The 22,119-nt window shown below is 36.7% G+C and overlaps 1 protein-coding gene across 1 annotated transcript; it reads left to right on the forward strand.

The window, feature by feature from the left end:
- Nucleotides 1-352: 352 nt before the first annotated feature.
- LOC139727996 (acetylcholinesterase-like) lies at nt 353-21,994 on the forward strand. Its single transcript, XM_071638965.1, has 9 exons — nt 353-807; nt 7,741-7,900; nt 9,613-9,690; nt 12,324-12,442; nt 14,491-14,652; nt 15,790-16,104; nt 18,526-18,863; nt 19,322-19,506; nt 20,854-21,994. Exons 1-9 carry the CDS (start codon nt 421-423, stop codon nt 20,946-20,948), a joined length of 1,839 nt encoding a protein of 612 aa, XP_071495066.1. The 5' UTR covers nt 353-420; the 3' UTR covers nt 20,949-21,994.
- The last annotated feature ends 125 nt before the right edge of the window (nt 21,995-22,119 follow it).

Genomic DNA, 22,119 nt, shown 5'->3' on the forward strand with positions numbered 1-22,119 from the left:
TCATTGAAATAGTAGGCCCTATTGTCATGAACATTCGTCTCGTAGTGACACAATGATAGACTGATAGCGAAGAGATGCGTAGTGAGCGAAGAATGAATGAAAGTACATTGTCCTGAGCTGCACGTATGCCAAGTTGATATCAACTACATGTATTCACCAATATTAACTCCTCCCCCTGTCTCCAATATGAAACGGACCTTGTACTCTTTGGGCACTATCGAACCAACTTCTTCTCCGAAAACTCTTGAGTGCCTATCGAGATCGCAAGCAGACTGAGCAATATTTATAGCATATATGATCCATGAAAAGATTACGTGAAGCCGCGATCGCACAGAAACCTGTACGTGTACAAACACAGGCACGCACTCATTTCCAAGCGTCTTGAATATCGTAGTACAGATTTTTTTAGTGGCGGAAAGAATGGCAGAGTGCAAGACAAGACTAGCGATGTCTTCCTGGATTTCCATTTTGGTCGTCGGTGTCCTACTCGTGTGCGCTGAAGGCGATGTAGAGGAACCAGTTGTTACGACGTCGACTGCGACGTTTCGGGGGAAGCGAGTTCCTGTGAGCCATCCACAATTGCCAGACTTTCAAGGAGGCGTGGACGCCTACACCCGCATCCCTTATGCAGAGCCTCCGGTGGGAGATCTGCGCTTCAAGCGTCCTGTGCCCAAAGTCATCGAAGGGAGCTTTGATGCCAGGAGGGAGAGCGTGGCTTGTTTTCAGGCTGCTTTCCCCAGAATGGATTTTGGGATGGAAATGTCCGAGGACTGTCTCTATCTAGACGTTTTTGTGCCTGCAACAAAGGTAAAGCTGAAGCATCACTGCATAGATTTGAAAACATAACCAAGGCCTCTAAATGCAGCCTTCAGAATCAATGTTTGTCGATCTTTATGTGTGAGAATAGATTGTAAATCATTTCTTTTGAACACCTCTTCTGCCAGCTATATTTCACAGTGGTCATTTTTTTGGACAGGTTTATGGTCACAATGTCATCAGGAGTAGTATTATGATACCAAAACATTGATAATGGCCACATTTTATTGGAGATGGGGGAAAGAGAGAGAGGGAGGGAGAGAGAGAGAGAGAGAGAGGGGGGGGGGGGGGAGGAAAAAAACGGAAGGAGAAACATTTTGCAAACATCGAAATGCCCTCTCTTATTAACCGCGTGTTCACGCGAGAATAAAATGCCATAAATAGCATGGTAGAGTCTGAGATGATAAGCTGAATCTATTCACAGTGATACATTCTCCTATATTAGTCTAGCAGCCAGAAAGGGTCCCCGTGCACCCCCCCTAAAACAAAATTCTACGATATGTTCGAAGATCGTCAGAACCTGTATTTTCCGAATCCGGTTGTCGCCAGTGGAAAAAAAGGTTGCGCGCGCGTCTTATTTGCATATTTCTAAGATGGCCGCCGCCCGTTGCTAGGAGACGGATTATTTTTAAATAACTTTATTTAGGAATAACAAATTACCATAAAAATTGTATCATTTTGAAGAGAATTAAATTTCCTACAAGCTGATACCCCATTTGATGGGATAAATAGATGTTGTCATGAAATATTAAGGAAGGAATTATGTTTTTTAGCATTTTTCTAAAAAGATACGGAATTTGGTTATAATGTTCTTTTCCATACATCTAATATGCATTTACAAATAACATTTGAAATTTCCTAAAATTATCCCCCAAACATAGCTATTATCATGTGAAAACGGCTTTCCAATACACCAATTCCTTTAAAAGTCACACGACATTAAAGGGGATAAGGTTCAATAGGTTTTACAGCAATATTTAAGGGTTATAATGTCTCCGCGCGCAATTGCGTAGGTTCTGTATGTGGGGTTTGTTGTACATGTAGATCACTGCTATCTATTGATCAAATCTCATCGAAATCGGCGAAGAAAGAAAGAAAAAATTGCACTTTCTATTCCTTATATGAAATAAAAATGTTTTTTTTTTTTCTATTCTGTGTTACCAAACTCAATCCATTCAGCCTCCCATATGAACAGTTTCTTGTCTTTTTGGATTCCCTCCAAAATCACAACTTATCTGATATTAAAAAGTTAAAGAAAAAAATTTGACGTGACAGTTTCCTCTTATTGGCAGATTAAAGTGAAAAAAGAAGAAGAATCTTATGCTAAAAGCCCTAAGAAATAAAGAACTTGTTAAATGGCCTTTCAGAGCTTAAAATGAAACATGGCTATCTTATTTTTTCATAACAAAATGAAGGGAAGTATCTGTGTAGTTCATGTCGGCCCATACTGGGTTACTATTCTTCAGAAATGGTCCCCGTGCACCCCCCCCCCCCACAAAAAAAAAAAAAATCTACGATGTGTTCGAAGATCGTCAGAACCTGTATTTTGCGAATCTGCTTGTCGCCAGCGGAAAAAAGGGTTGCGCGTGCGTCTAATTTGCATACTTCTAAGATGGCCGCCGCCCGTTGCTAGGATACGGATTATTTTTGAATAACTTTAGTTAAGAACATCAAATTACCATAAAAATTGTATCATATTAAAGAGAATTAGATTTCCTACAAGTTAATACCCCGTTTTATGTAATAAATAGTTGTTGTTATGAAATACTAAGGAAGGAAGGATTTTTTTATACATTTTTCCCAAGAAATACAGATTTCAGTAATGTTTTTTCCATACATTTAATTTCTGTTTACAAATAACATCGGAATTTTCCTTAAGTTAAACCCCATAAATAAGTATTATTCTGTGAAAGCGGCTATTAAATACACCAATTTCTTAAAAAGTTACACGACATTAAAGGGAAAAGGTTCAATACGGTTATACAGAAATTTAAGGGTAATGTCGACTTCCGCACTTGCGTAACGCGTGTAATACTATAATAATCATTGCAAGTATGAGACCCTATCACTTCTTACATCCAAATTATTGATTAAATATCATTAAATCTTGTAGAATATGAAAACAAATTAAATTTTTTATTCGCTATCACCTTTGATCTACTCAGCTTCACTTTTAGTTTACGTCTTTTTTCATCAAATAGAATGAAGGCCTTACGAGAGGTGTAATTTCATGACGGCCGAAACGGGCTTACCTGGATAGGGGTTTCCAACATATCGATATTAATCAAACTTCTCTTCATCAACTCTCATTCTTCTGATCATCTTCACACACATACTCACACCTCCAGTATCGCACACAGGCATTCATGCAGGGGAAATGAGCTCAGTCATGAATTTCGTGAATTTATTCAATACGCCATTAATGCATTCATGGAACATCAAACTCGAATGCTTTATTTAGATGTCGAAATAAGAGTTACATGTATACCGCACAAGCGAAATATTTCTCACCATGCTATAGCATGAAATCAATTTATTTTTTTAAGATAAGATCGCACATACGTGTTCTCATTCTTTGGTGGTTCGCCTGATGGTTTTTAAACATATTGCTCATACGTTTATTATTGCCAAGAAAATAATAGATAGATTACAAATACCAAGGAATGGCATTGATAAAAACGAATAGTTGCAAGTCAAATCCAGTCGCTTTCAAATTCTGTGGGTTTTTTTTTTATAAAAAATGATTTCATGCACTTAACTTTATTACATGGGTTGATTTAAATGCAATACAACGTAAACTTGGTTGTTAAATCCGTTAGGAGTGACTAATAATCAATATTATACAAAAATGAGAGAGAGAGAGAAAAAAAATGTTATAGTTAAGTAGACCTTAATGCATGGATCTATAAAACATGAGGGAAATGTCTGAGGGAACATTAACTATGCATGCGTGTATGTATGTATGTGTGCATGTATATACTATAACTATGTATATATAATATATCTATATCTATATATAAATATATATATATATATATATATATATATATATATATCACGTTTATATTTATGCAGGTTTGTATACTTTTGTGTTGTGTGTGTTTGTGTTCAAGGATGTATGTGTATGACTAATGTGTTAAACATTAGACATATTCAGAGTGTAAATGTTTAACCACAACGAATACAATATTTTCATGTTTTCCACAGAAATTAGTTGCTAAAATGATTTGAAGTGTATCTGCTATAGGCGCATCTGACGTGCAATCCACTTTTAGAGCGCATGTAAGTTCCGCTGGAATAACATTTTAACTCATGCATGAATTAAATACACCATCCAATGTTTTCAGATATCCATGCCCTACTCGTCCGCCGGTCCTTTTTAGATAGAGTAACTATAAATGTGCATTATCGATACCCAAAAGATTATTGACATTGCACGTTAAACACTTTCACTAGGTTGCCATTGTCGCGAGTCTCGATATGCTAATACATGTATACTATCTACCACAAATCGATTCTTAGTCTACGAGTGACCGTGGTGATCTTATCATGGCTTATCACATCTTGAGGTCTATGGTGGTAATCGTGTTGATCGTAGAAGAATTATTGGACTGTTCGAAAAATTACTACGATCAACACAATGTCTTTGACTGACATCAAGATTTGATTATCTGATGATCAGCACGATTAGTCCCCGAGTAAGACCACGATTTCGGGCGAATCGAGAAAGTGGACCCAGCTTAGTGAATTCCACGAGAGTGGTAACGTACCATAAGGATAATCAACACGACAGTTTCAATACCGCACATATCAATATTTACATATCTTCAAAGATTACTTCACCTATGTAATCTAGATTCGTTTGTATGCCTCCGCCAAGAAGTGGTGCCGGAGGCATTATGTTTTCGGGTTGTCCGTCCTTCCGTCCGTCCTTCTCTCCGTCCGTAATGAATTTTGCGGACAGCGTAACAAAAAAAAAAACAACAAAAAAAAACACTGAAATTTGGCATGTATGTGTATTGGGGGTGAAATTCTGCCTATCAACTTTTGGGTGCACATGCTCAAGGTCAAAAGTCAAAAGGTCGAGGTCAAATGCTTAAAATTTCACTATTTCCCTCATATCTCTGCAATGCCTAAAGATATTTTCTTGAAACTTAGTGTATACAGGTATTACCTAATTAAAATTCACTGGTAAAAGTTTGGGGTGATAAGGTTAAGGTCAAATGTGAAAAGGTCAAGTGAAAATGTTAAAATTTTACTTTTTTTTCTCTGTATCTTGGATATTGTTCAAGGTATCTTCATGGAACATAGTATATATTATGCATGTACTGACTGGAAGTGATTATCTAGGGAATTTGGGGTTCATGGGGTCAAAGGTCAAGGGCAACACTTCAAAATTTTACTATTTCCCTCATATTTATGCAATGCCAGCAGGACTTTTTTTTAAACATGGTGTATGCGTGTATAACCCAAAATAGAGATTCTCTGGCAATTTCTTTTTTTTTTTTTGCCAAAAAGGTCAAAGATCAAAGATCAAGAGAAAGTGCTGAACTTGCTTCTTCCTCCATGTCTCGGAAGTGGCTCATGGCATCTTGAAACTTAGTACATATTTATGCATGTTCTGCCTGACAGTGATTCTCTTATGAATTTTAGGGTCAAAGGCCAGATGAAAATGGTAACAATTTTCTACACAATACAAAAATTGCACTTTTTCTCCATACCTTGAAAATTACTTAATGCATAAACTTATGAAAGGGCCAAAGTCAAGTTAAAGTCCTAAAATCCCCAAATACATGCTCTCCTATTCATCCAATTAGACCTAGGTCAAGGAAGGTGACCATTTTGAATTTTGAATGGAAACAATGTCATTATCGTTTTCAAATTCCCAGTAACAGGGCATTTAATCTTGTTGCTTTCGCGTGGCCTTTCTTTCTATAATATACAAGAAGTAAATTTGTTATTGCTTTCAGCAATAACAAATTTGGGCCCGTTTATCTATATCATGACGAACCTCCGGAATAACGAACCTTTGGGAAAAAAAAATGAACCTTCGGAATAATAAACTGTGACCAATATTGTTATATTGTACAAGCTTTAACGCCGACATCTATTAACCTACTACTACTTTCACTCTTTGAAAGGAAACACGCCAACAACCAACGACACAACAGGAATGGAAACAATGTCATTATTGTTTTCAAATTCCCAGTAACAGAGCATTAATCTTGTTACTTTCGCGTGGCCATTCTTTCTATAATATACAAGAAGTAAATTTGTTATTGCTTTCAGCCGGTAGCATAGCTTTCGATGGTTTGTGATATCATTAGAATTAAAACATTGAGCTCTCCATAGCTGACAATTGTAAAGTAGTAGCCCGCCAAAGTTGGATTACCTTTTTTTGATACGCACTGTATAACCTGAAAAAAAAAAAAGATTTATTGGGTTTTTATCAATTGTACATTATAGCCACTCATATAATGATGTATTGTTTGAGTTAGTCTTCGTACACCACTTAATTACCAACTGCTAATAATAGTCGTAATCTTCGTTGTAATATTAAACTAGAAATGTCGCTATGACGACTGGTATGCCTCCGCCATAATGCATGGTTCTCCTAATAGGTCTATAGTACATGTGGACAATGTGTGATTACATTTTCACAAAATTGGCAAAATATTATAATGGCATGTTTGTCACAAATGTGTTGAATGGTCACCTTCCTTGACCTAGGTTTAATTGGATGAATAGGAGAGCATGTATTTCACTTGATCTTTGACCTTTGACCTATCGTAGATTTTTTTTTTGGGGGGGGGGGGTGCACGGGGACCATTTCTGAAGAATTTATGATGTAACCCAGTATGGGCCGACATGAACTACACAGATACTTCCCTTCATTTTGTTATGAAAAAATAAGATAGCCATGTTTCATTTTAAACTCTGAAAGGCCATTTAACAATTTTTTTTTATTTCTTAGGGCTTTTAGCATAAGATTCTTCTTTTTTTTCACTTTAATCTTCCAATAAGAGGAAACTGTCACGTAAATGTTTTTTCTTTAACTTTTTAATATCAGATAAGTTGTGATTAATTTCACGTTCTTGGAGGGAATCTAAAAAGACAAGAAATTGTTCATATGGGAAGCTGAATGGATTGAGTTTGGTAACACAGAATAGAAAAAAAAAACATTTTTATTTCATATAAGGAATAGAAAGTGTAATTTTTCTTTCTTTCTTCGCCGATTTCGATGAGATTTGATCAATAGATAGCAGTGATCTACAACAAACCCCACATACAGAACCTACGCAATTGCGCGCGGAGACATTATAACCCTTAGAAATTGCTGTAAAACCTATTGAACCATATCCCCTTTAATGTCGTGTGACTTTTAAAGGAATTGATGTATTGGAAAGCCGTTTTCACATGATAATAGCTATGTTTGGGGGATAATTATAGGAAAATTCAAATGTTATTTGTAAATGCATATTAAATGTATGGAAAAGAACATTATAACCAAATTCCGGATCTTTTTAGAAAAATGCTAAAAAACATAATTCCTTCCTTAATATTTCATGACAACATCTATTTATCCCATCAAATGGGGTATCAGCTTGTAGGAAATTTAATTCTCTTCAAAATGATACCATTTTTATGGTAATTTGTTATTCCTAACTAAAGTTATTCAAAAATAATCCGTCTCCTAGCAACGGGCGGCGCCCATCTTAGAAATATGCAAATTAGACGCGCGCGCAACCTTTTTTTCCACTGGCGACAACCGGATTCGGAAAATACAGGTTCTGACGATCTTCGAACATATCGTAGAATTTTGTTTTAGGGGGGGGGGTGCACGGGGACCCTTTCTGGCTGCTAGACTATATCTCTTTTCCTTTGTTTCTACTAGTAATTAATTTCTTACCTCGATCCCATTAGCCGTCCTCACCAGCAGTCCTCGTATGGATTCACGGTGGAGGGTTTCAGGGCGGGACAGGATCGATCCCATTCGGTCTTCCCATCCCTCTGGCTGCCCTGAATGACGTCATCGTCGTCACATGCAACTACCGAGTTAATGCCTTCGGATTCCTGGCTACCGGTGAGATGATGGCACAATATGCATCACGTCTTGGGAGAGAGAGAGAGAGGGGGGGGGGGGGGGAGAAGGGGGGGGGGCAATGACATTACCTTTTATGAAAAATTGTAAGCTTTAAAAGATGACAAGTACATTAACAGACATAAACAAAAAGAGAGAGAGAGGGGGGGGGGGGAGAAACATGTATCAGGTTTGATAATGGATAATGAGACTACGGATACCTCGTCTAACATTCTAATTTGAGCAAACGTGAATTTGAACAATTCGATGTACAAAAGTTTGAAAAGTTACCCGAATTGGAGTGTTTGTGTATACAGTTGTTGACGAAAAGGTGATCTCGCATGTATAAAAGAATCTGTAATCACTTTTTAATTTACATTAACAAACTAGAATATGATCTTATTGTTATGGGTTATGACTTCAGGGGCAGTCACGCTGCTTCGTGAGAGTTGTGATGTCCCGACGGGTAGAACAATAGATGTGAAGAAAGGCCCATCAGATGCTAGTGATAGTAAAGTTTCAAGAAGAGAGCTGCTTCGTATAATTATGTTTGTGTGCGTTTGTGTGTGTGTGTGTGTGTGTGTTTGTTTTATGTCGTTTTCTTTTCCCTGTCTTCATCTTTTTTTCAAGCAATTTGTCTTATAGTCTTGTTTTCCCATTACTTTTAGTTTTTGCTCTTTAGGGACAGCATTTTCCAAAGCCCTGCTTTTCATCTGTTCCCTTAATATACACAAACTTTTCTTTGATACAATTTAATCACAGTTAACCTATTATAAACATGTTCTCTTAGACATACAGAGATTATAGAGATAGAGAATATAAAGATTGGCAAGCATGGCTATATTCAACAGACAGTGTTCTGAGTGGATGCAAAGGTTATAGGGCAGAGGGCATCTTATGATAACAATGTATTCGCTTATCGACAAATACTTGAATTAAAAGTAAAACCTGAGATGTAACGTAATAGGACATATAAGCAATGTACATGTATCATTTTGTGTTTCGCTAACACACTGAGAAGAGACGCTTTCTGTGAGACAATGTGTTTATATTCAAAGTATTCATTCAGATATACCAGGTCAGTGTGCTGGATGGTATCGACAAAACAGGAAATATATTCTAACTTAGAATGGGATTCAACAGTAGTTAAAATCTAACAGTTAAATGATTATCAGACTTGACAAGGGATTATCTTCCGTACAGTCAGTCTTCTGAAGGGTCACTGGTAGGGGTCTGCTGGCTACTAAAGGCTTTTGTACAATATATTGTATAAATTCAGTGAAGTATATCATTAGCAAACAATATGAAGGTAAAAGGTAAAGTTACCCGTAAAGTTTCACTTTTTTTTTATAGAAGGACAAACGCAATATTATGAACGTATACAAAAGATAACGATAATCAATGAATACCTCTACTTGGCAGACATATTCATGACAACCATTCCAAAAGCAGATATAGGAACCACAGAAAACAGAGACTACTCTCACTCTGTAACCACAAAAGCCTATCAATTGTCTTGGGAACACCTTTTAAGATAGCAATATGATAGATAGGATGTAAATAATAGAGAGAGAGAGAGAGAGAGAGCAAATATAGCATACGAGAAGATAGCATATGAATGTTATTATTATGATGATCATCATCATTCTTATGTTTACTATTACTCTCATTACCGAAAGAATGAAAATATAATAAGTGTCATTGTATACTAACAGGAGACGAGGAGATACCAGCAAACCTGGGTCTTTTAGATCAGCGTCAGGTGCTCATGTGGGTTCAGGAAAATATTGCAGGTATGTCGCGTTAAATAATGCAGCACAAGCCTTTAACTCTCAATTTAACTAAAAAACAAAAAAACGAGTCCTTTGGTGACGTTGTTGTCTGAAAGGGCTCGCCACTCGGTTGTAGTCATAGCCTCGGGCACAAGAGGTTCGCTTATATATATATATATATATATATATATATATATATATATATATATATAAAGATAAGTAACAAAGCTGCAACAAAGTTCATGCTGTATTCACCAACGGTTTATTTCTTCACACAAATTTTCGTGCGTCTCGCCGCCCTTTCTCAAGTGTTGTATCAACACTTGAGAAAGGGCGGCGAGACGCTCGAAAATTTGTGTGAAGAAATAAACCGTCGGTGAATACAACATGAACTTTGTTGCAGCTTTGTTACTTATTCAAGTTTCAAGTTTATTTAACCAATTCATTAAACATTTGACATTTTACAAAAGGATACAGCATTAAGAATAATGAATGGTTTGGGACCCCAAAAGAAGCAGAGCTTGTAAAAAAGGGGTCCCGAATAAACATATAAAACAAAGCAAAACATACTAAAGTTTTAAACATATTAACAAGAAGTATAATAGTAACATATTTACATAGGACAGATGCAACACAAGCACACACACACACACATGCGCACACACACATTCAAACCACAAACACGTGTCACAAAAACGCTCATGCACATACATATAATTCACATGAAATTGCAGAAAGATACTTTCTATTTTACTATACTTTTAAATTCAGCTTCCCTGATCAATTCTTGTTTTACAAATTTCCCTCAAGATAGATGCGACATGTACGTTTAAAGTTGGATAGTGATGAGGCTGACCTAATTCTCAATGGCAAATTATTCCATTCTCTAATACAAACATATACAAATGAATTTTGGGCAGTTTGAGTTCTTGCAAAGGGTTGATGAATGAGATTACTTTTACGCGTATTATAAGCATGAACGGTAGAATTTAACACAAACGCATCCTTCATGAAAGATTTCGGATCACCTTGTGTCTTAAACATAAAAATCAAGCAACTCAAGATAACTAATTTTTCAAATGGCAAAATATGAAGTTGAATAAACAATGGCAAACTTGGACTTCTATAGTTTGAATTTGTAATATACCTTACAGCTTTTTTTCTGAAGAACAATCAACTTATCTATATGAGTCTTATAAGTATTTCCCCAAGCTACATTACAGTACATTAAATGAGGCATAACTATGGCATTATACAGAGTAATTAAGGTTTCTTTTGGTAAATAGAGACGTAACTTGGATATGATACCAACACTACGAGAAACTTTAGTACAGACGTAACTGACGTGGTCTTTCCACGATAAATATTCATCGACTATAACGCCTAGGAATCGTACATTTTGGCTTCGATCAATCTGGTTACCGCCTATAACCAGTGGAACAATGTCATTTTGGATTCTTTTCCCTCTTAATCTAAATACAACATATTGAGATTTGCTAGTATTCAATAATAGTTTATTACAACAAAACCATTGAAATATATTACCAATTTCATCATTTACAGAATTTATTAAGGGTAACAAATGGTTGTGGTGGGCAAGTAAGCAAGTGTCATCTGCAAAAAGCGAATAAGTAAACAAGCTAGATGAATTGATAATGTCATTAATATAAATAAGGAACAATAAAGGGCCTAGGACTGAGCCCTGTGGAACACCACATGTTACTTGCCTCGACTGTGATTTAACTCCATTTACCGTTACACATTGCTGTCTATTTTGCAAGTAATCTTTAAACCAAGCTAGAGCTACCCCACGAATACCATAATGCTCAAGCTTACACAGGAGTATCGAATGGTCAATAGTATCAAAAGCCTTCGACAAATCTAAAAATATACCAATACAATACCTGCCACTATCAATAGCATTAACAACAGTATTCACTAAATTCAAGACACCCATGCTCGTGGAACATTTTTTTCCGAAAACCAAATTGCTGTGGAATCAAAACACTATATGATTGAAGATAATCATCCAATCTTTTATACACAATTTTTGGATCTTTGAGAAAATGGGCAACAAAGCAATTGGTCTATAATTTTCTATACATTTGCTATCATTCTTTTTAAATACAGGGATTACATTTGCTAATTTTAATTTTTGTGGAACAATTCCTTGTGAAAGAGACTTGTTGAAAATTTGCCAACACGTGGACTACCTTATCAACATATATATATATATATATATATATATATATATATATATATATATATAATATATATATATATATATATATATATATATATATATATCTCGCGATACATGATTACCTAAAAGTTTAGTTTTAATTTTTACATTTTCTTAAGGTCTTTTTTTTTGGGGGGGGAGAGAGAGTTGGGGATGTCGTGGGCTTCGATGATTTCTTTTTCTTGTTTACATCTTCGACAAATTTCTTACTTTTCTATGTATTTATGTCATACTGTTCTGTGCCATAAAGCTACCTTCTTGAATCATTATAACCTCAGCTATTATTTTCCATTGAGGCCAAGGGACAATAGTTTCGAATAGTTTGATATCCTAGGCAGACACGGAAGTGAGGTTTCTGGTTTGTTTTGTTTTCTGCATGTGTATGATTGTGAAAACTGGATGTTTATTACAGCTTTTGGCGGGGACCCAAGCCGCGTGACGATCTTCGGTGAGAGCGCTGGAGGCGTGAGCGTTAGCTTACATGTGATATCGCCAATGAGCGCCGGTCTCTTTTCTGGTGCCATCATGCAGGTAGTAATCTCATAATTGGAATCAAATCTGAAATTTGATTGAAATTGAAATTCGTAGATCGTAAAGGGGATGTACAGAACTGGTTGAGGAGGGGATTCATGTTTTTTTTTTACATTCCTAAGTGAGATAATGAGAAACCTCTCATGAAATATGAAAGGGCATGTAATTTTAAGAAGGATTCAATGTTTATTTGATGAAAATTGGTTTTCCAATGGCTGAGATATAAAAAAAGTGATAATAATAAAAGACCATAGGCCACAGCTTTATTAGGATCTCTTTGTTTCACCTTGTTTTTGGATATCTCGGCCACTTCAAAACCGATTTTCATCAAATAAACTTTTGATGCCCCTTAGAATTGCATGCTCTTTGACATCTCATAGACTGGTTTCTGAATATCTCGCGTTACGTTAAAACGTTAAAAGCTAAATCTCCACCTCGACCAGAGCTGTACACACCCTTTACTGTTATCAATTGAGCAGCTCAGTACAAAAATACCTCTTTATGAATGATTAGGAAAAATACGATGACAATATGGGACCTATCACGTATTTATGTTACCATGACGATATGATTATAATGGTGAGGAAAACAACAATGAATGTTCTTATACTTTATTATTACCTACGCGAGTTAGTTTTCGAGGCAATTGCAGTTGGTATTTTGCAGGGTCGTGGAGGTCAGCAGTCAATATTCGTTGGTATTCTGCTTCTTCCGGGCTTCGCCATTCACTTTACATGTAAACATTCCGGTCGACCACAAAGAGAAAATATTCAAGAACGTCGCTGTGTGTCGGTTACATGCACCGCAGAAGAACGCCGATAAATCAAGTCTTACAAGGTCGACCACTTCCAGCAGCACAACGCGTCAAATAATGACTAGTCCATTTGTGCACAGTGACCACCAGTTATTACAACTCTCCAAATTGAAACAGAAGCAAAGATAAAGTGTGTAAACATTCAGATGTTTGAAGTTCGCCTGTTACAACTACATATGTATCTTGGAGGTTGGAGTTGAATGATATACATTGATGAACATTTTTTTTTCAATTATTCGACGTCGGCACGTTGGTGATGAAATGTGTATAGCCGTATTCACATATTTTCCTCATTTACCTCAATAGGGGATAGGTAATAATTATGATATTGACTGACCTTGAGGGAGATACCAGATAAATATTGCCCGCACTGAAAGGATATTGCCCTCGTCTTCGACAATAATTCTTTCAGTTTGGGCAATATTTTCTGGTATCTCCCTCGAGGAGAGTAAATATTATATAAATATCCTGAGCAGCGGATAACTAGTACTTCAAATACAGCACGGAGTACGAAGACAAGTAGCAACAATTTGCCAATACCTGCAGTGTACACAACGATTGTTTAAACAAGCAATCCCACATTAAGGGAGGTCCAGTGTAGAAACTTGAGTCAGCATTCCTACCAACAAGATAACAACACCACGTAACAAGAGTTATCAGTGCAAGGAGTCTTGGTAGCTGTAATAGACATTAAAACATTTACGAACTCAATATCTCAAAAGTAAGGGGATGTTTCTATAGAATAAAACTGAATAGTTCAAGTGCTAATTAATAGTTCACACAAATAAAAAAAATCCCAACATTCACTGCATATACGTAGTACTTTTTGAAAGTATAAAAAGAGAGAGAGAGAAAAAAAAATAGACAATAACGGCGCGTCCATAGTTCGTGCCCTTTAACTATCACAAACCACAATGAAGCAAGATTATAAAAGAAAAGCTCATCGACATTCCATAAAACCCAAATTGATCATACAAAATGTGGGAGTACTAGTATCTCATTCTGGGCCTGAAGGGAGGACAAATTCGGCCTCACTGTCATACATTTTGATCTTTGCATGTATGTAATTCAGATGATTAATACTCATGCATGCAAATGAGAGTAGTGGCATCTTTAGTGAATATATGCTTTCTATTTCTGCTACTGTTAATACCATGTATGTAAATGGTATATTGCTAGGTGGAGTCAATAGTGAATACATGCTTCCTTTTGTCATTACTGTTGCTGTTCTTAGAGTGGAGCGGTCTCCCAGCTCTCCTTCCTAACCATGGACGAAATGGTCAAGGGGACATTCACCCTCGGCGCCATGATGAATTGCAGTGAGACCACTAGTGCGGAACTGACTGCTTGCCTCCGGACCAAGTCACCAGACGAGATCATTCAACCTTTTAAAGCTGTATGAATGACATCAACGAAAACTAATGAGATTCATAACAAAGCATTCGTAGATATATATTCATAAATATAGATATAGATATATATTCATTGTCTTCAGATCCCTCAGGCGAGAAACGGATAAGGGGGCTGAGTAAATACGCTTCTTAGTCATATAGAGTTTGGAACTTTATGAAAATTAAGCAAGTTGTAGTGACTGAACAATAACATTGACAGAAAGAACGATTTTATACAGTGTTATAATGTCTTTACATGCACCAATTTAATGGGAAAAAGCAATTTCTCATGGATGTCACAATCATACATGTTTTGACAATGTATGTAATCCTTTATCAAACGAACCTAAAAACCCAAGAAGCATATGCATATTCGTTTTATAAATGCAGGCAAGAAAAAAAAAAAAGAAGGCGTATATAGATATCTGAGTGTAATTCCACTTTTATCAACAAAAATAATGTAATATAACACATCCTTCCTGAAGGATATTATATTCAGAACTTATATGAAGAAATTGATCTTCCAAATAAAGCTTTCAAACAAATCATACCGTAGCGTCGACAGGAATCCTACTTAGCACCAATCTTACATTAATGCATGGAGAATCAAGATTGAGCTATTAATCGTCTGTAACACTGTAGTTGGTAAATAATCAGTTCAATTCATTTCAATTCAAAGGTTTTATTTTCACTTCTTTCAACAGAATATACAAAAAGTATAAATCCGACATGCGTTTGAAGGAATGATACATAGATAGCCAAGAATAACATTTTGTCAGTAGTAATCACAAAGTAAGGCATTTTTCAATTCAAACATATTTAGACATTCTGCAAAAAAAAAAAAAAGTGGAGGTACCCACTCAAAAGACTGTGCTTGTACTATGTTGGCACCTCAGTGACCTCACAGGGAAAAACAGAATCGAAAATAACTACAGCTTGGGATACTTTATACTGCTTTTGTCGTTAAGCCACATCAATTTCTAGAGCTTCTTTGCATTCTAAGTTGCAATTCAATCGGAACTAGCTAATCTCCTAATCACTTGATGATCAGAACCATAAGCTAATTTCGAAGGAAAGACTGTACTGTACTCCTAGACGCTGATCTCTTAATGACAACATCACCGGTTGCCCTGCCTTTACAGAATCCTATGATGATGATGCAAGTTAGTCCTAGTCCGGTCTATGGAGACGAGTTCCTCCCTCACGATTTGGACACGACGTTCGCTGAGGGCGAGATCAACAAGGTTAACGTCATGCTGGGCTGCACCGAGGACGAATGGTCGATACTAATATCGCCCTGGTTCGCCGGGTTTGACTACAAGGGAAAGCCCGTCATGAACAGAACAGATTTCCAGAACACGTTGTACGCAATCCTCAATTCCATGATGTCTCCAGGCGCAGCACTAGATCCTGTAACATTGGAGACAACCATGTTTGTGTACTCTACTTCGGAACAGGTGGGTTAATTGAATTCGCCTTTTTAGTTGTGCAGACGCGGTCTCGGTCTGTGCTATCAGGAAATGTGGTTGCCTTCCACACTTTTCAAGTCATTCATTTCACTTGAACCCATGTCAAGTTTCGCCTTTTTGCGATGTGAACGACTTACTCTTATGAGGCACGCTATTAAAAACACAAACAAACAAACAAGCAAACAAACAAACAATCAAATAAGAAACAAAACAAAAAGAAACAAAACCCCTAAAATGCAAAACAAAACAAAAACAACAGCACCATCGATAAAAAAGCAACAACAAACACACAAACAAACAAAACCATAAAAGCAGTGAAATTTTAAAGCGTCACCTCTTTGCTATGGCATTAGCATCTTTATTATCCCATGTATAAGTTATGAGGCTGTTATTTTTTCCAAATCCTGCAGGATCCTCTTGTGGGTCCAGTAAGCAGTCTGTGCTATTTTCAGAATCGCTATATATTATGCGGGGACAGGTTACTTTTACGTAAAGGATCTTTTTAGTGTCACATGCACATGCGACATGCTCAAATGGAGTATAAACTTTCACGAATTACATTTGCCATACCATGCATAATATATTATACGCTATTGTTTCTGCATTAAATGTAAAATATCAGTTAGGCAGTTCATGTCTACAAATCATATTTAGGTTTAAGCGAAATCTAGAAAAAGATTGCGCATTGCAAATTTCGCATTTGAAGCCAACCATTTCCATACATATGCAGTCTAAACAGGGAGGTGAGACGAAACTTCCCTGGTCTAAGAAAAGATGCTTGCACTGTTTGGAATAACGCATTTTTTGTTTTTGTTTAGTTTGCAACTTTTGTTGACCTTCACACCTGACTTTGGTACCCGACATTGGTAGATAATACTATACGTCTACTCTGCCCGATAGGAGAACAATCATTCCAGAGATACTACATCGTGACAATCATAATGAGCTTCATTCCAAAGCGGTTACAGTACTAGCAAGCAGGGAAAACGAAAGACAAACACTCCGTAGCAAAGTTCAAACCCTGGAAGGACCAGTGTCTCAATACAGTATTTATTTTATAATCCTATAGCAAAGAGTCTTGGCTTTATAGGGTTAGATGTTGTTTTTTTAGCGGACTTGACTGTGCTATTAGACTACAGGTTGTTTCGCAGTGGTAAGTGAAGCGCATCAAATAAAACACAATAGATAGTCAAAAGACACTAACGTAGTTATACAAACTATTATATAGGAGACGTCGATTAACCAGTATTTAAACACAGAAAAAATGCCTAATGAAGGTGAAGTGCTTATATGTCATTATAAGCATGTTTATGCTTGTTTATGAATATATTTTTTTGTTTTGTTTCTACGTTTGTCTGCTCATCTGAATCTCGTCTGTCTCACGTTCATGATTGTGGACTCGGAGGTTATTATTAAAGCAGATTGAGGGGGCATTTTTAAAATTTTACGAAATGAGTCTTTGAAGAATGGCCACATTCACAGAATTAATTCAGGTTAGCAATGGTTAAGTTCCTGGAACATTTAGCACAACATAAAGTGATGTTTTCTCGAAAATTTGTTGTCTGCAGAAAAGGTAATGAGTTCACATTACAGGATAAATGCCTGGTTTTAAGTCGACCAGTACATTAAAGACCAAATAGCAAAAAAAAAAAAAAAATATGAAGAAATCCACCTCTCTTCTGAAGAACGCTGAAAATTTAACTCTGAGATTTTCTTTTAGCAGAATCAAGACGAAATGAACCTTCAAAAAATAAACAAAGCAAAATGTGAGATGAATTATCTTTGCTCCTTTGCCAGCAGCTGGATCGGTTCGTCAGCAACCAGTACCAAAAAAAAAAAAGAAGGTTATTTAAGGATTTGAATCGATTGGAACAAAATGAAGGCAGATGAAAAATGATCCGTTGAGGCTAGGAACACATGGTCTTGCCACTAATTTGGTAGACGCTGCTATGTCATTGAACGAGATAAACGAGAAGCAGTTTAAACACTTTGATACAAAAAATCTCCCCATTCAAGCCTGTCTTTACCATTTCCGAAAAAAATAAAGAAAAATTACGTTGGCTGGCCTAACTATTACATTTCCGCGAGCTGGTTAGTAAAATATTATGAGTTGGAAAGGATGAATCAACTTTTTTTCCTTCTTCTTCCGTCTTAGTTTCTCTTCAAATGTGTTTATTATACCCACAAGTCGCAGTCATTTTCGAAACTGTTGAGTTCAGCTTTAAGGATAAGATGACATAAGCTGGCATTTACATAATACAATGAAATCGAAGATAATACCAGAGATCACAAAAATTGTTTTAATAGAGGTCTGCTACAGAGTCATCCATCCGAGAAGGCATTTTACACTCTCAAGACATTTTCATTGCTCCTTTTTTTTAACTGCTCAAATTTCTTCTTTCTGCAAAGCTCGAACACCCAGAATCCGATCACACCGATGCCGTTATCGATTCAACATCCGATTTTGTAATATTGTGCCCGACCTTTTCCTTTGCGGAGAAAGCATCCTCAGCGGGCAACCCCACCTACGCCTACCTCATGACACACATTCCTTCCGTCTCCATGTGGGGCGAGGATATGGAGTGGTTGGGCGCCACTCACGGTGAGGACATTCCCTATGTCTTCGGTACTCCTCTCATGCGAGATGCGGACAACGACGATTCAATCATTGCAGGGCGATTCACCGACAAGGAGGTGGAACTATCGCTCCAAGTTATGGAGTACTGGGCCAACTTCGCCAAGACTGGGTCTGTATTAAACGTGTGCATTGTATGCAAATTCAAATTCAAATTCAAACTGTATGCAACAGAACTTGACCCACCCGTCTCTCCCCCACCCCATCCCCATGAACTGTCACACATCTGAAATTAAAGAAAAAAATGAACATAAATGTACAAAGAATTGCTCACCCTTGTTACACTCCCTACAGGCAAATACAACTAAGGTAATTGATTGCATTCATATGGCATCAAATTTTTCCCAAATATAAATTTATGACTACCAAGTTGAGTGAGTAAGGTTCTTGGCTCTGTATGACAAGGATTAGAATATTTCAAAGTATTGCAAACATTCATAGATCTCACAAAAGGTATCACACAATGCTTGGATGGTGTTATGTTGTGCTGTTACCACCACCACCATTCATCACCATCTTCATCAGCATCATCATCATCAATTTACATTGAAATTTTTGATGCTGTTGCAGAAACCCAAATATAGCAGCTAAGGACGGAGAGGCAGAAACAAAGTACTCAGTTTGGCCAGCTTTTTCCAAGGAGTTTCCAACATTGAAAGACATCTCGCTGACTCTCGAAAACATCCCCACGCCGCCTCACCAGAAAGAATGTCATTTCGTCACAAATATGTTCCCGAAAATGATAGCCAATGCAGGTGGGTACAAACTTTCGAGACAACCAGAGACATCCATACAGAGTTTGGCCAACTTAGGTTCATCTGCTACCGCAACATGGCGAATATTCCTTAATTTTATTATACTTATATTACACAACAACGAATCATATACCCACCACCACAGCATCAGAGTTTACTAGCCAAACGTTGTTAATTATAATAATAAATACTGCTTATATAGCGCATGTTACACTGATGTCTCTATGGGCTTTAAAAAAATTTCTATAATAACAACACAACAACAAAACAGATCTGGGTACCGTTTCATGAAAGTTAGAAGCCCTGACAAGTGTTGTCAGTCGCTGATGATTTCAGTAAAATTCTTGGTTTTGATTGGCTGAGAAGCTCTGGTCACTGACTGTCACTATGGTAATAGTCTGAGACTGACAACTTTTATGAAACGGTGCCCGAGAGCGATAGCAAAATAGCGCCCTCTATTCACAAAATGTTGGCATCAACTAATAGGTAGCTATAATGTATTTTCTCTTTTTTTCTTTTTTTAATCAAGCAACATCATAATTTCTTTGCCAAACAACAACTAACACTGCGTTGTTATCATGATGTAACGAAATTATAGCATGAACCAGACATTTACTTCACCATGGAAAGTGGAAGGTCCGTAAATAAATTTATCACTCTGGCGTGCCTGTGTCAGGTTATGACTCTATAAATTATTGCTGCTGTTTGTGGGACATTTCCCCAATTTTAAATAAGCATTGGTCCAAAGAACAATAGAGTTATTTACATTCAGTCGAAGGGTGACACTAATCACGGCACGTTGCATTCTGATCCACGACAGTACCTGATCAAAAATATTAATAGTCGCTTGCCATGTGTATGATGTTCTCCACGTGGATGTAAAAATTGTAGGGTATTTACTTTATCTCCAGTGACATCATTGGACATTATCTTCTTAAAACATCCGTGTCAAATATTGTAGATCACTGGTAACCTCTAGCATGGCTAATACAACTTAACAAGCGTCATTCAATAAACATCCTTTATGAAAGTGACCGAGGTATGACCGAGAAAGCCATTATTTGAAAACAGAAACAAACATGCCCAGGGAATGACCAAAGACATCAGGTAAGATATGAACATTCTTCAAGAAGTCGTTTCACCCTATACGCGTCCTCATGACGCAGCCAAATAATTGAATGAAATATAATCTTTTTGAACTGAATTAAGCAAAGAGCCATTTAACATGGTCCTCGTTATGATTGAGTGACACATGTGATCATGATGATTACTATTAGCATAACACATGGTCTACTTTTTATGTGGATGTTAAAATGAAATAATGTTTTATCTTTCCATATTACCCAGGTGAGCTGAACCGCCTCAAAGCCTTGCTGGAGGAAAAAGTCTCTACTGATAGCGAGAAGAGCTGCGAAGACCCAGAATCCTGTCCGGAAGAATAATAATTGTCAAAGGAAAAGTTCACCTAAATATGATTGTTTGTGGATGAAATGAATGCAGGTAGCAATATCATTAGTCGGACATATCAGTGAAAGTGTTAGGAATAGATCGTAAAATCCATTCAACAGTTGTTGATTGTTTTTCTTTTTATTATGTTTATACAACCATCGCTGGGTGAAAAGACCACTACAGTCTGTGTTGTTTATGTACAGCAATATCAGGTAAAATAAAAGCAAATACATTTAGCAATCCCCACCTTCATAATTGTTATTTATTCTAATTTATGTTAAAACAAGCATCTTATCAGGGCTATTCTTCTTCTCCTTCGTCTTCTCATTGTTATTACTATCATTACTCTTATAATCCTTATCATTGTGGTTGTTATCATCATCATATCATAATTTTTATCATCATGATAATTTTTGTTATCATTGTAATTCAATTTGTTATAATCAGCATAATGCTGATGGCATGGATGGTAACGTTGTTTAAGTTTTGTTGTTATATGATATTAACGATATGCATACTGTCGTTTGATAACGTGTGCAATAATTTCATAAGTTTGTACACCCCTACAGCATTTTGTTTGAGTTCTCGTTGCTTTTTAGATCTTGATTTAAGCACGAGACATGGCTTTTACTTTGATTTTGTTTTCACGTGTAGTGACTCTCTATGTTTAACATTCTGTACCTACATAATATCGACATCAGCGATCGGATCTTTCATCAAGTTGGTCTTTACTCTTGATTGAGGGCAACGGGGTTTGTTTGTTTTTTACCATGATTTCTATGGTTACTAAAACCCTTTCACTTCCCCCCCTTTTTTTTTTTGCTAATATCATTCTGTATGATTAAGAAAAAAGGTAAAGTTCCTACAACCTAAAATTTCCTGCACTAACAACTACGCAAGACTTGCTGGTACATTGTTGTGAGTTCAATAAAGTGGCGTTTATTTGACACAATGATGAAGGTCATTGGAACAATATTTCTTTTTTCTCCTGATTTCTCCCTTGTACTTTGCACCTATGTAGGTACATGCTTGCACACACTTTGAGGATACATCCTTTGCACTATATCAGATCCTTCCTGTTGAGCTCTCGAGCACTCGTAGTCTGCAAAACAATCACACTGACTAGCTCATCTAGTTTATTAGCAGCTACCTTGTGCTTCATGG

Source organism: Diadema antillarum, unplaced genomic scaffold (genome assembly GCF_040938485.1).
Source record: "Diadema antillarum isolate AM-2024a unplaced genomic scaffold, OU_Dant_1.0 seq00000161_RagTag, whole genome shotgun sequence".
NCBI lineage: Eukaryota > Metazoa > Echinodermata > Echinoidea > Diadematoida > Diadematidae > Diadema > Diadema antillarum.

Excerpts from the sequence above, each read along its gene's own strand:
- LOC139727996 (XM_071638965.1), top strand. The coding sequence starts at position 421 with ATGGCAGAGTGCAAGACAAGACTAGCGATGTCTTCCTGGATTTCCATT. Across the intron at positions 7,901-9,612 it reads CTTCGGATTCCTGGCTACCG|GAGACGAGGAGATACCAGCA; the intron begins GTGAGATGATGG and ends GTATACTAACAG. Across the intron at positions 18,864-19,321 it reads GCCAACTTCGCCAAGACTGG|AAACCCAAATATAGCAGCTA; the intron begins GTCTGTATTAAA and ends ATGCTGTTGCAG.